Raw genomic sequence first — 14,476 nt, 5'->3', positions numbered from 1 at the left:
TTCCAGTACAAAAAAAAAAAGAAAATGAAGCAACAAAAAATTTTATCAAACATTTGCAATGTTTGTATTTTCTTTTATTATTCTCAAAATGCATAATAATAACACTACCACCACAATTTCCCTCTTTTTCCTTAGTACAGGTGATATCTATTAGCCGCTACTGACTTCTGGGAACAGATTTTTCTCCAAGCTTTACCCTACTTTCCCACCTCTATCTGTTATAGGCATAGTGCACGCTTAGAGAAGACACCCCAATTTGTGTGGACATGGTAGTATTATAGTAATATTATAATATTACATGCTGAAAAGTCAGCATGTAGCTGCTCTGATCTCTAGGATATAAATATGAAAATGTGTACTTGCTATGGAAAATGAACAGTGATAGAAGAAGACACAGCTATCAGCAGGAACTTGGAAGAAGGGCAGCAGCTTTTGTGATTTCATTTCCTTGCTCTTTGAAAATGACTAGCGAAAGCAAAGTAGTAAATGAGTTGAATCAGTGCTACAGACTTGCCTCTGCAGGCAGAAAGGAACAGTCTGGTACTGGCGAATGGTTCACTGCAGGCAGCTGTGCAGAGCTCACAGCATGGCCTGGGGTGGTGTAAAAGGAGAACAACCAATGGCTCCATGGAGCTCCCTGAGACACCTTCATTCCCTGAGAACAAAAACGGCCAGCTCCTGTGTGCTAAGTGGAAACAGGCTCGGCTGACTGGCTTTTCAATCATGCCAAATCCCAGAGCTGTGACACGCAAGGAATGAAATCAAGGTTACAGATATAAGCAGCAGTAAATCTTTTAACAGCCTGGGCAGTTGTTTCCTACTTGCTCTAACTTGCCTTTCAAGCAGGCCTCCACCTGAATTGACCACTTAACAGCACCACAGGTTTCAAGTTTAGGCAGCCCTACCTAGAAGCACTGAATTAGACAGTTGTAATTTGTGGCTCCTTCTCTTTATCAGAGCAGCTGGAAACACAACAGGCTAATGACAGACACAACACGGTTTTCTAAAATGGAGCTGGGGATGGGATGTGGGGGGTGCAGTCATGACTTAGAGGTAATCACTGCTTGCAATAGAGATGCATGCACTTCAGCACTGGTCAAGACTGAGTGCCAACAGTTCACTCACAAAGAGTCCACTTCTCCTGGTGCCCAGAGAGGAGTTGCCCAGACAGCCAAGAGGAAGCACTAACAGCCGTCCACTCAACAGTCAGGGCTAGACTGGGCTGTCAAGATCATCATCATCACCTGAAGCATGGAAGATCAGGGAAGCAAACACACTTCCCTCCAGATCACTTACTTCCATACCAAATCAGGAAGGTCAGCATGCACCTTCCTTCTCCAGCTGTCTCAGTGATACATAACAAGGACCAGACCTCCCATCCTGCTCGGCAAGCCCTTTCTGGAAGGCTCACATTCTAACAGGGGACATGCTCTTGTGCAATTGTCACCGATAAACTTGACCTTCTTGACATTTCTGATAATTCAGTCTGAGCATATAAACCATCTCCCTGCTTCAAATCTGAGTAGAAATAAATGTCAAGAGGTATCAGTTCATTAGCGTGATCTCAGAGCTCTTCCTATAGAAAGGAAAACACAGATTTGCTCAAGCAAGTAGTCAACCATTTTCTTTCTCATTAGCCCAGGCCTCTTCAAATTAGGTCTGAATTAATCAAGGGGCAAAATCTATTCAGCTGGCAGGCACCTTTTTACCTGAGAAGATGCCAGCTGGCTTTATTGCTTCCTCTCAGTGGTTATGCCAACTCAGAACACTTTCTCACAGACAACTCCACATCACTACCACTAGTAGAGGTGGAACTAGCACTGCAGTAACTGTAAGGCTACCCTTTCCCAAGGCCACCACAACACCAGGGACTGATTGCTTGTCAGCATCTGTAACCATAAACCCCTCCTTCTCAGGTAAACACTCTTTGCATACTCCCAAGTCTAAGGGTCTTTCAGTCTTGGATGACAGCAGCATAAACCGGAGGTAGAAATCAGACACATAAAAGTTAAAGTTATTGTTTCTTTATTCTTTAAATAGAATTGCTCCAGACATCACAGAGCTACAACAATACAAGTGTTTGCACAACACTTCCTGGGAAGTACCTTTTACTCCCCAGCTTACTACAGTTCAGTGGCTAATCTCACCCTTTTTTAAGGCTATTCAAAGAGGGAACGGATGAGGGAATGGCTGACTCAGGGGGCTTGCGTGGTATGTTAAAGGATACCCATCATACCTTGAGCTTGGCTTGGATCTCTCTAGCTTTCCGCCTTGCCAGGACCTGGATGTGACTAGATACCTGCATTGAAAGACAAAAATCCACCTTCATTCCAGAGGAGTACTTGGTAGTTACTTGCAGAAGTAAACATACTTTAGGCACCTTGTGCAATAGGGAGTTATTTAGGGTTAGGGGGAGGGGGGTTGAGGTAGCAATGAGATGCTTTTCTGAACATAACTTAAGTGTCATGAAATGAGGTGGGGGACCAGCAAAGGTGGGCCATTTAAGGTCTTTTCCAATTCAAATGGCTTTATCAAGCCAGAGACCTCCTTTAAAACTAAAGAACCCATCCTTAAATCTAGGGATTGAGAGTTCTGATCTCTTTGCTCCCCATCTTGTCCTCCTCTTAGGAGAAGGAAAACCCATGTTCCATATCCCTGGCCGCTATATAATGACTCTCAGAACTTCCCCATATCTAACGTGGGCTGAAACACATCATAGAATGATTTAGGTTGGAAGGAACTTCTGGATGTCATCCACCAACCCCATACCCAAAGCAGGTCTAGGTTGCTCAGTGCTTTGTCTGGCATAGCCTGGACTGTCATTCCCAAATTACAAAGATTCCCTTTTCATCTTGTGTGCCAGCTATTTTCAAGATCACAATTGCTGTCCATCTGTCTGGGCTGAACAAAGAATCTTCATATAGAGGACCACTGATGTTCACTGAAACATTCATTAGTAGACCAAACAAATAAAAATCACACACTGTTTAACAGTAGAAAAATTTGTTTGTCGTGATGTGGTTGGGAGAGGTGAGCATTACAGTCCTACTGTTAAATGCCTGAGCTCTGATGACTCTTCCCACCATTCTTATTAACCAGCTCAGCACAACAGCCTCTTTCCAGCAAAGCCAAAAACTAATAGCAAGTGAACAGCAAGGGATTTGTTCTCATAAGCCCTCATTGTGTCTAGCGGTCTAAAGAAGCTAATGTTTACAGGGAAAACTTTATACTTACCTGTTTCCTTGTGCGTGTTTTCCCTGTTCTCAGCTTAATATAGCGGGCAATCAGCTCATTTCGGCCTGGAACAGAGAAATAATGCAAATATAAGTTTAGAAGGCTATGACCCCAGGGAAAAGATGCACAATGGAATTATCTATCTATAGACATCAGCAGTAGGGTGGTACTCAGTCACACTATTTTCTCTCTTAGAAAGGTACTCATGAGTTCACATGGTAGAGGTCTGAGTTTTAGGAGCAGAACTTTGGGCTGCAAATTCTATTTCCCAGTTTGTATCTGTAGAGCTTAAAATTACCAATAAAAAGGAGAATCGTATGCTTTGCTTAATAATTACATTACCACGGTGTGTACAAGCTGTAAACATGGATCAAGATCGCCAGTACAAACAAAGAAGAAAAAGGAAAGCCACTCGCCCTAAAACGTTCAGACAGAAAGGCAAGAAGGAAGATCCAGGAAACAGGCCAGTCAGCCTCACCTCAGTCCCTGGGAGGTGATGGAGCACGTAATCCTGGAAACCATCTCCAGATACATGAGGGACAAGAAGATGACGAAGTAGTCCACATGGATTTACAAATGGGAAATCATACTTAACCAGCCTGATAGTTTCTACAGTGAGGTGACTATCTTGGTGGATGAGTACAGAGCTGTATATATTGTGACTCTATTAAGGCTTTTGATGCTGTCTCCCATAACATCCTCATAGGCAACCTGACAAAGTATGGGTTAGATAAGCAGACAAGGACGTGTATTGAAAACTGGCTGAATGGACAGGCCCAGAGGGCTTTAATCAGTGGCAAAAAGTCCAATTAGAGGCAAGTCTCTAGTGGTGTACTGGGGTGAATACTATTCAACATCTTCATTAATGACCTGGACACAGTGAACCCTCAGCAAGTTCACAGACGATACAAAACTGTGAAGAGGCTGATACACCAGATGGCTATGCTGCCATTCAGAAGGACCGTGACTGGAGAAATGGGCCGACGGGAATCTCATGAAGTTCAACAAAGGAAAATACAAAGTCCTGCACCTGGGGAAAAATAACCCCAAGCACCAGTATATGCGGGGGGCCGACCATCTGGAAAGCAGCTTTGCAGGAAAGGATTTAGGGGTCCTGGCTGACAACAAGCTGATAATGAGCCAGCAATACACCCTCGTGGCAAAGAAGGCCAACAGCATCCCAGGCTGCATTAGGAGGATTGTTGCCAACAGGTCAAGGGAGGTGATCCTTCATCTCTACTCAGCACTGCTGAGGCAACATCTGGAGTACTGCATCCAGTTCTGGGCTCCTTGGCATGAGAAAGATGTGGACATACTGGACTGAGTCCAGCAAAAGGCCCTCAAAAATGATTAAGGGACTGCAGAATCTTTCATATGAGGAGAGGCGGAGAGAGCTGGGACTGTCCGGCCTGGAGAAGACTCAGGGGGAGTTTTATCAGTGCATATAAATACCTGACAGGAGGTAATGAAGAAGAGGAAGCCAGCCTCCTCTTAATAGTGCCCAGTGAGAGGACAAGAAACAAGGGGCACAAACTAAAACAAGTGAAATTCCATCTGAAAGGAAGAAAAGAAGAAGGGGGAAAGGGGGAAAGGGGGAAAGGGGGAAAGGGGGAAAGGGGGAAAGGGGGAAAGGGGGAAAGGGGGAAAGGGGGAAAGGGGGAAAGGGGGAAAGGGGGAAAGGGGGAAAGGGGGAAAGGGGGAAAGGGGGAAAGGAAAAACAAGATGAAATTTTTTTACTGTAAGGGTGGTCAAATACCGGCACAGGCTGCCCAGAGAGGTTGCAGTCTCCATCCTTGGAGATATTCAAAACCTGACTGGACACAATCCTGGGCAACCCATGGTAGCTGACCCTGCTTGAGCAGTAGGGCCAGACTAGACAATATGAAGAGTTCCCTTACAACCTAAATGAGTCTCTCATTCTGTGATTAAGTACAAGAAAATAAACAATGGGAAAGTACATGGAAATATTTACACAGAATTTATCCGTGTGACATGATACAGTGAATTAAAAGTGCTTTCAGGCTCTTGCAGGTATCCCAAAAAAGGAGCATTCTTCAGAAGAGATATAGAGAAGGAAGCTTAGCTTTGTGGAAGGTTTGGGCAGCTCCCATAAACAGGAAGGTGGGGCACTGGCTGGGAGAGGTGAAGGAATCCTTGTCCGATTACGGACCAAGCATACATTGCAGGCTGAAGACAGTTAGGTTTTACACCTTGATTTTAAGAGATGACACAGTGAGATTAGGGCCTTCAGGGCCAAGGGAAATGAAGACAAGTAGCTTTATGGTCAATGTGAGAGGAGAGGCGAATGCAGAGATGCAAAGACAAGATGGTCATGGTGACAGATAAGGGAAATGGTATTAACAGCAACATGAATGAAATGGCTAACAAAACGTGAAGCTACACGGTCACTGGTACAGAATTTGAAATTGCTGGGAATGAGAGCAGAAAACTGCAGAAGACTCAGGTCCAGAATTTAAAAATCAGGAAGAGAAACAGAGAAGGCTGAGCCACTGACAACTTCAGCAGTGAACAGGAGAAGCAAGCTTAAACCCCATTCACAGCTAGCACCACAGAACTGTTTGAGGGTGGACACCAAGACACGAGGCAGACCATGCAGGTTCTATACACTGGCTCCCATGTATCAAATCTAAGCAGACACACAGATTTTATTCTTTCCTGGAGATGGAGGAATAAAGAGCAGAAACAGAAAAGCAGCAGCTACACATCTGAACTCTAGGCTGATTCAAGGCAGAAAACATGACAGAAAGAGCAGGCTCTGCAAAATAATACATTTGTGGTCACCACACTAGTAGCGATACAGTACCTCAATAAAGAGCAGAGAGTGGGAAGTCCAAGGCTGTGAGACATCTTATATGGCTACAAGTGTTTGAGGAATGAAGCAGGAATAAACTGGGAAGCAAAGCCACAGCTTTTGTGAAGTTTATTTATAACAAAATTATAAAAACCCCAATATTTTCTATGGAAAGTTTATGGGCTGAATGGAGAACTTGTACATTAGGACATCACAGTCATCAAAAAAGCAAGCCGTGAAAATAGACGCAATATTTATTCCAGTAGTTTAATATTCCATGAAAAAGTTGTCACTTGTTTTTATTTTAAACCCTTGTTTAACTCAACCCTGAAAAAAATGGATGCAAGGAAGGACTCTGTGCTAGAGATTGACCACTCAACCCTTTAGGGAAGGGCTGGCAAAGCTCCTAATTCCATCCGTTTCTGAAAGAGAAGAATGTAAATGTCCATGACTGCATTTAGGCCACGTTCATGAAACATAACCAAAGCACACATGGTTTGTGCTGGGAATTTTACATTTACAGATCTTAATCTTTTCCTATTGGTGTCATTACAGAAGCTCTCCTTATTTCCCTGGGAGAAGAATCAGGTCTGTAGCTGAGAAAAGAAAACAGCTCCAGCTCCTCTGTACACAAATTAGGAGCTATTTCTGTGCCAGAAACACAGCGCCCAGCATGTAACCACTGACCTCTTCAGTTCCCACAGTTTCAGCATTAGCATGGTGACATGCCCAGGAGAGTTTGATGGGAGCAGATGCTGTTATGCTACCTTCCACCTGGCTGCTTTTCCAACCAATATAACCATTTTTACAAAGCCAAGACCAATTACTAGTGACACATACCCACACCGCCTTTTTCTAGTGCCAAGAATAATATTTATGGCTTTTCAAAGCCTCCATCTGTTGGACATGGATCCAAGTTGAAAGGTAAGAAACAGCAGAAGTGATTCTTCTTGCACAGATGCCAGCATATACGAAATTTCAGAAGGACAGTTTGATACACGTCAGAAGTAGGAAATGTGCAGAACAAAACAAGGTGCTCAAACCCCATTATCTATAAAGAAACAAGAAGGAAAATTTATATACACCAAGAGGACCCTTTGAGGGGCAAGGGGAATGAGTTAATGGAAGAGAGGAAAAACTAGCCTTGAGAATAAGTGGATGTGGAGAATTTCAGGCAAACTTTTAAAGGGCTATTTTTATTGGGCTATATTGACAATTTGAACACGTGGAAACTCTCCAGACACTGGCTCAAATATGGGTCATCCTTGCAAAACTAATTTCAATGAATTCTCAACCAGGTATAATAAATGTTATGGAGCAAATTTAGCTTTGTTGTGTTTCCATGACAATCAAGAAATTATACAGACTGAGCAGTCTGATAGAGCACTGTTCTGCTTCAGCAGTAGAGGACTGCAGGGGTAATCTGTGTGAGAGGATGCCATGAACAGCCCCGTGCCAGTCACAGTCAATACCAGCCATCTCCAAAATGGATGAAAACAACAATCCATCAAAACCTCAACCAGTCAGAGCAGCACAAGCTACCTTTTTCAAACATATTTTGGAAAGGGTAATAGCCACTAGGGGCAGGAGACACATGAGGAGGCACACAAAAGGAACCACAAAAGGAGACGTGAGGATGCACAGAAGGAGAAACGCAAGATATGTAAAAAGACACGTTTGGAGAAAAGGAAGGAGAAAAGGAGACATGTGGTAGGGGACATCGTTGGGGACATGGCTGGAAAAGTACACTTGGAAAGAGGTGCTCCATGGCAGGAGTACACGTTGAGGCAACTGCAGCCCATGGAGGACCCATGCCAGAGCAGGGACAACCCTGAGAGGACTGCAGCCCATCGAGAACCCATGTAGGAGCAGAGGAGCAGCAAGAAGCAAGAAGCACCAGAGGAAAAAAAACTAAAAAGCAAGGACTGGCAGAAAGAACATTTACACAGTGACCCCAGCCTCCTGCGCCACCCAGCACCTCATCAAAGGAATCAGGAGGAACTGTTATAGAGAATAAAACAAGGGAAGCTAAGACTAGGAAGTGGGGAGGAGAGGCGATAAACTGTAGTTGAGCCTGGGAAAGTGGGAGGTGTTTCCCTAAGTGTGTGTTTAACTGTTTGTCTTTGACAACGTCAGCAAAAATTGCAAAGCTCTCTCAGGCCATGTACTTCACTGGAGAAGACGAGAGGGAGGGGAAACTGTTGTACAAATTGCACATATTAGAAGCTGGTATAGAAATTCTCTAGAGAAATTTTCTAGAGAGAGCATTCAAATGTGGATCCTCAAAATTTCCAGTTTTAGAATTCACTTGACAGCACCTCTCATACAGCCTTCCTCTTCCAGAAGTGTGTCCCCACAGAGCCAGGGAAAAACAGAAAGGTGGCAGGGTATATTAAGCTAATAAAGATATGGTAGCAAAAAAACAGGTCACTCTACAAAGACATTAGCATCACAGGGATTACTAAATATAGAATTATGCAAATTGCCAAGCCCAGTAAACTCTGCAGCAAGAACGTATTAAATTACCATGAATCAAAACTGCAAGAGAAGCAAGTCCTAAATGTCTTTTGTTTTTCTTATCAGAAGTTAGATGTAAGCAGGTATTATGCTGCTGGAAGCCTGCAGGTTCGCAGCCTCTGGAAAGCACTTTCTTTGTTTCACAACCCTGGCTGCAGGGTCAGCAAAGACTAGCACTCCTCACTTGGCTGGAACAGGCAGAGCTGTCATAAACCGTCAGATGGTTCATTTTTTAGAGCCATGTAAAGTGTCCCTCAGTAATCTGATCATGTGTTGTGTTCTTAGAATAACTCCCGCTGAGGCCTGCCATGGTCACCAGAACCTGCCAACAGTTGTGCCTCCTCTGTCGAAACTGCGCATTGGGTTTCATGAAGCTCTAGCCAACATATCAACTGCAGCGCAGCACCCAAAAGCTCTTTATCCTCCCTGTAGCTTCCCCTTAGAAGCATGGCATGAAAAAAGGAGTAAAAAGATATTCTCTTATGTTCTTTACCTCTCACTCCTAACACATAAATTTCCAAGGGCATCAATTTAGCTCCCACTCCGTCTTACACTAAATTGCAAAATTTTGCACTCAGTAGTTACCCAGGAAGGTGTTGCTAAAAGAAGTGAATAAAAAGGCTTTTTGATTCTCCATTCTACACTTGTGCTCCTTTCAATATAAGAGGAGAGAAGTGTCTGCCTCCAAGCAAGGGGGAAAATCAAGGAAATTCCCAGCCATAGAAAGCATTTCCCAGTCCTACCTCAAAGCTTTGTGCTGGCTTTCTGCTAGTAATGGTATATTATATTACTGCTTGTACAAGAGGCAGATAAAGCAACTCTTTAAGCCTCATACTTCCTCACACACCTGTTGCCGAAGAAAGTAGAAGAACCAAAAGCCTCTATTCTGTGATGAGTGAGAGCAAAGAACTCAATGATTTCTGCAAAATCCTTCCAGTGGGAAACTGCATGAAAGCATCTGCTTCTTGGTAGCAGTATCTTTTCTGTACCCAAAGCAAACATATGCACCTACCTGTGCAGTGCAGCAAAGATAAGAGAACTACAGAAGCAACTATACAGCTGTATCCAGCGAAAGGTTATTCAAAGCAAGGTCAAGGAAGCCATCTCAACTATCATTTCAATCTCTTTGTGTCATTTAGTGATAGCTCCTGGGACATGGCTGTCTCCTGAGTCGATCGCTGGAACAGGCTCCCCACAGCACCAAGCCTGTCAGAGTTCAAGGAGCGTCTGGAGGATGCTCTTAGTCATATGATTGTGTTAGGTAGTCCTGGGAGGAACAGGGTGTTGGACTCGATGATCCTTAATGGGTCCCTTCCAACTTGAGATATTCTATGATTTAGTTAACTGTTGATTACAATCAACATAAACATAATGAACTGTGATGCATCAGACAGCATGACCAATAAATCTAGACACAAGAGGGAATTTAAGGACACCTCAGCTGCCCACCAAATGTCAATGTTTCTCTATGCATAATAAGCAAAACTAACTGGCGAGCAAGTCTTACCAGAATGACACTTAAGGCAAAAGCAGTTTGTGTTATGTTCACAGGTGCATGTACAATATGGGACTAACTGCCACTGGTGTTTGCCCCAATCCACACCTCCCTGCACAGCCTTACTTTCCATCTCTCATTCCACTGCTTCCTCCTCCCAGTTACACTAAATGCCTTCCTGGGCATCCCCTTTTCCAGAAACAGGGCTGCATGTGTCAAAACCCACATTTTTGTCTTTCTGATGGCTAATCCCATCTTCTCATCAAGATGCACAGACACTCAACTCTTCCTGATATAATCATTCACATTAGTTTTAATGCTGTCTTTAGTAGACTTTCCCTTCATCACAAACCATCTTTTCTTACCAAAGCCTTGGCGAGAAGATTCTACTAGCTTCCCAATTTCCCAGTCCAGCTTTTTCAAGGCAAGAGAAAATGCAGTACATGACCTTTCCTTCTCTGGCCTGGGTTGCCTTCATCCCTTCCTATCTTCCTTGACTTTTGGCAGTGATTAATGTCACATCTTTCTTGATTACTTAGCATGCTTGCTTTCAACCTTAAAATCTCTTTTTCAGGAAACTTGTTTATGAAGTTTTAGACTTTGGCCTCTGTCTCTCCTAGGTCCTTTTCCCCCTCTTTCTGAGCTTTGTCTTGGTATACAACTTATGTAATACAGTGATGATGTTCAGCATCCAAACTCTTTCAAAGGCTCAATCCTTCCCTCCCTCTCTGTTTCAGCTCCTACTTTTACTATTAATTCCACTACCAGAGCTGAGGCTATCCCCAAAGTCAATAAAAATTCTGCAGTAACCATCTCCCTATTCATCCCTATCTTTCCACCTCTCCTTGGGAGCCTCCATCCTCACTCCCCCACCATTAATCTCTAAACTCTGTTGTTTGCTCTCCACTGGTCTTCAGTCTTTGTTGGTACCTATAAACTAAACATACTGAGCTAGTAATGCAGCATGGTGTCTTGTTTTTCCCATTTATCTGGACTGCAACTGTGGCAAATCCCTGTGGGAAGTAGCCCCAACAGCAGTGGACAATCTCAAGAGCAGCATGTTTATTTTTAGCTAGGAGCAGGGGACAACTCTTTAAATGATATATAACGACGAAGTTCGCTATCAAGCTCCTTTCCAGGCTTCTTTTTAAACAACCTGTATTTTTATTCCTAACTTCTACACTGAATCCAGAGAACTGTATTCAGGAGGCAATAAAAAAACTTAATATATCACTATGACCATCATACTGGGATCACTTCCCATGAAAGAGACCACAGAAAACCATACTGCATTTTACTGCACTGGCCTATCCTATGAAGACATCTCTCCCCACACCAATGCAGAACTTCAGTGCTTAACAGTCAGGTTCGAGTTCCCATAGCACAGTTACACACACCAGAGAATTTTATATTCAGCCGTGAGAAGAAAGTTTCCTCACTCTGATAATTTATTCCATGCTTGAATTTGCTTGGTATTAACGTTCCACAAGAAGATTCCCTGAACTCATGCAGTCCCTACAATAAGGGGATTTTGAGATGAAGACTTAAAGAAAGCTGAGCCAGTACTTCTGAAAAATATCAAAATAAACAGATCCTTGAAAACACGATATTGAAGTGATTAGCACCACCATATCATCAGCTCTTCCCCGACATACCTGTTTTCATCATTTGACTGTGCAAATGCTGAGCTCCTTCCTCTTCTGAAATGACAAAGAAGTTGAAGCTTTATTTGTGGGGCAGAATGTGCCAGTCAAGCACCTCACGTGGGGAAAGGGCAGTTGGGTGATCAATCTGTCTGAGGTCATAAAACTCAGTCGTCTCATTTACTAACTGGTCTAAACACCGAAACCCCGTCTTGCATAAAAGGCTTCTTGCTGGGAAGGTTAGTGTTTACTCCTCTCCTTTTCCACTGTATAACCTAAATTCACACCTAGAAACACAGGAAGTGCTATCCTCATTTAGAAACTGCTGTTGCTTGATGGCTGGTTTAAGATGCTTCACACAAGGTGCATGACTGAGGGATAATAATTACAGGTTTTGGGAAGCTTCTTATTAGTTCCAGATAAGGAGTGGAGATAAATGAAAAGTCAGTCACCACAGGTGTAGTTACAGCAACAAATTCATCAGCAAAACAACCTGAAGAGGTTCCCCTCTCCTCAGCTAGTCATTCCTCCTCCTGCAATATTCCATCAACTCCTATGTGCAGCTGTACCAACTAAATTGCTGGAAGAAGGGAAGGGGGGGCAGGGAAGAAGTGGTTACGCACCACTCTAAACGTAATTACCAAAAATTCAAAAATAAGCCTCCCCACCCCCCATTTGGATTTTGTTGTTGTTTTTTTTTGTTTTTCCCGCATCAGCCTATTTTTAATTGGATTGGTGAACTAGTTCATTTTGTGGCCACACTAACCACGGCATTGGCACAGCAGAGAGAACAGAGAAAGAATCAGGGCAGAACTTCTTAAACCAGTTTTGCCACCAGAGAAACTGTAGCCTGGAACTGTACTCCACCTAACCCTCACACACATACAGACTGGTAAGAAAATGGGCAAGGCTCTTCCTGTGCTTGCATCATTTGTCTAAAGGCTAGACAGAGTTAAAGTGCCTCCTAATTACTGCCCCAAAGGCACGTGGGGTTATTCCGTGTAAAGATGAGCTTTTACTAAGGTACAACAATGTATGCATGCAAGAATCCCTCACCGTCAGCCTAATGGGAAGCTCCAGGCTATGCAGCTCTTCACCCCTTCAGTCTTTAATACAGTTTTTCAGTGCATAAATTGAATGTCCTCATCAGCTGTGTTTTCCCACATTATCACCTCAGGCCATAGAAATGTAAGATAATCCATCCAATAAGTACTCCTCCATATACACATTAAGGGCTGCAACAGGAACAGAGCTGGGACTTCTTCTGGTGCTTCCCAGAGTAAGACTGATGAGAATCTTATAGAAATTGTCTAGATTCAGTTTGACTGGGAAATTCCACAATCACACCAAAGCAGCTGTGTATAGTAACATGAGTCCTTCATATGCCAGAGAGTGTATCAGATAACACCCGAAACAGCCAATAACAATCCTACATGGAAAGGCATGTCAAACTAACAGCTTTCGGTCTCTTAGGACACCTGAGAATGACAACGTTATACAGGCACAAACATACTTTACTCACTAAGGCCCAGGTTCAGAAAAACATGACCGTTGAGGGTAGCACTGAAACTAATGCTTAACTATAACAACATCCTCCAGTTCCCATGAGTCCAAGTTCTACATTACAGACCCAGACATCTGCTAAATTCTTCCTTAGGTCAATAAATGTCTTGTCTGCTTGTTTCAATAACTTCCAATAGCTGCAGGGTATCTGAAAGCAACTCTCAATAGTGCTTCAGTGATATTGCCTCAAAGGATACCAAAAACTTCAGCATCTCTCCTCCTCCTCATTTTGCGGTCAGCTGCCTCTGCTGTGGCACCAGTAATACACTGTTTCTTGCAGATTTCTGCCCCAAGCGCTAATCTTGTATACATGCCCAGATGACAGGCTGACCAAGTACTCAAAGCTTCAGCTATCACAGAAATTGGAGCTAAAAGGGGTCTGTGAGATCCACACAGCCACTTGCTGCGTGACCAGCACAGAACCATGCAGTTCTCAAGGCATCTGGCTTGCTCTGGCTTAGTTCTGTGAGGAGCTGTGACTATTTCACTTGACATGTAAGACTACACCAGGACCCAGTCCCCGCCAACTGACTGAAAGTTATGCAGCAGCTTCAAGGGGAGCAAAAGAACCCAGAAACTGTTATTGCATTATATGAGTAAATGAATACTGATTTTGTAAGTGGAATGGCTGCCACTTCACCCATCTTCAGTTTTTGCTCAATCATAATTTAGAGTGCAGTCATTGTCCACGATTACTTTAAACCATCGAGTTATAGCTTCAGCTTAAACAAATGGCTGGCTACTGCTGGAAAAGTGTTTGCCTTTTTCCCCTAACTCCCTCTCACCAGATTGTTCCACAGGTCAGTTCAGCTCTCTAATCTGGCAGAAATCTGTCCAGCTCATTTTGCCAGAGTAGTTTGCTATCAGTTTAGCAAGCTAAAATGGATCAGCAAGGACTCCGCTGGAAAGTGAAGTTAGCCTAAAGAATGGGAGCATAAAACTGGGAGCAGAGCAGGGGAGCAAGGAAATAAGAGTGGCAACTCCCTCTTTTCTTCTGCAGTGAACTGTTAGGTCATCTCACTGTTTCTGAAGGAAATATATTCTTGGTCTCAACACAGAACAGTTTTACATCATCCCAGCACTAGCAAAAATAGTTGTTAAAGATGCCATATCCTGTAACAGGTGAAAAGAGAATGTGGACAGAAAAGCCTAGCAGAAACACAGGCTTCATAACTGGGTAGTTACCCAGGAACTGGTCTGGATAATCCTGCC

At 43.4% G+C, this 14,476-nt stretch overlaps 1 protein-coding gene across 3 annotated transcripts in view; it reads right to left on the bottom strand.

The window, feature by feature from the left end:
- Positions 1-14,476, bottom strand: part of TEAD4 (TEA domain transcription factor 4) — a 44,860-nt gene that overhangs the window by 22,283 nt on the left and 8,101 nt on the right. For 2 of the 3 annotated variants that reach the window (XM_076346130.1, XM_076346151.1), the window contains exons 1-3: positions 11,714-11,732; positions 3,235-3,299; positions 2,237-2,299 (exon numbers count right to left, since the gene is read on the bottom strand). In XM_076346130.1, coding sequence (XP_076202245.1) covers positions 2,237-2,299; positions 3,235-3,299; positions 11,714-11,726 — 141 coding nt within the window. In that variant the 5' untranslated portion in view covers positions 11,727-11,732. Of the gene's footprint in view, positions 1-2,236; positions 2,300-3,234; positions 3,300-11,713; positions 11,733-14,476 lie in introns of those variants that run through there. The other variant, XM_076346140.1, reaches the window with a different exon arrangement.

Source organism: Aptenodytes patagonicus, chromosome 1, assembly GCF_965638725.1.
Source record: "Aptenodytes patagonicus chromosome 1, bAptPat1.pri.cur, whole genome shotgun sequence".
Classification (NCBI taxonomy): domain Eukaryota; kingdom Metazoa; phylum Chordata; class Aves; order Sphenisciformes; family Spheniscidae; genus Aptenodytes; species Aptenodytes patagonicus.
Note: the sequence above shows the minus strand (reverse complement) of the source record. Positions and strands in the feature narration are given on the sequence as shown.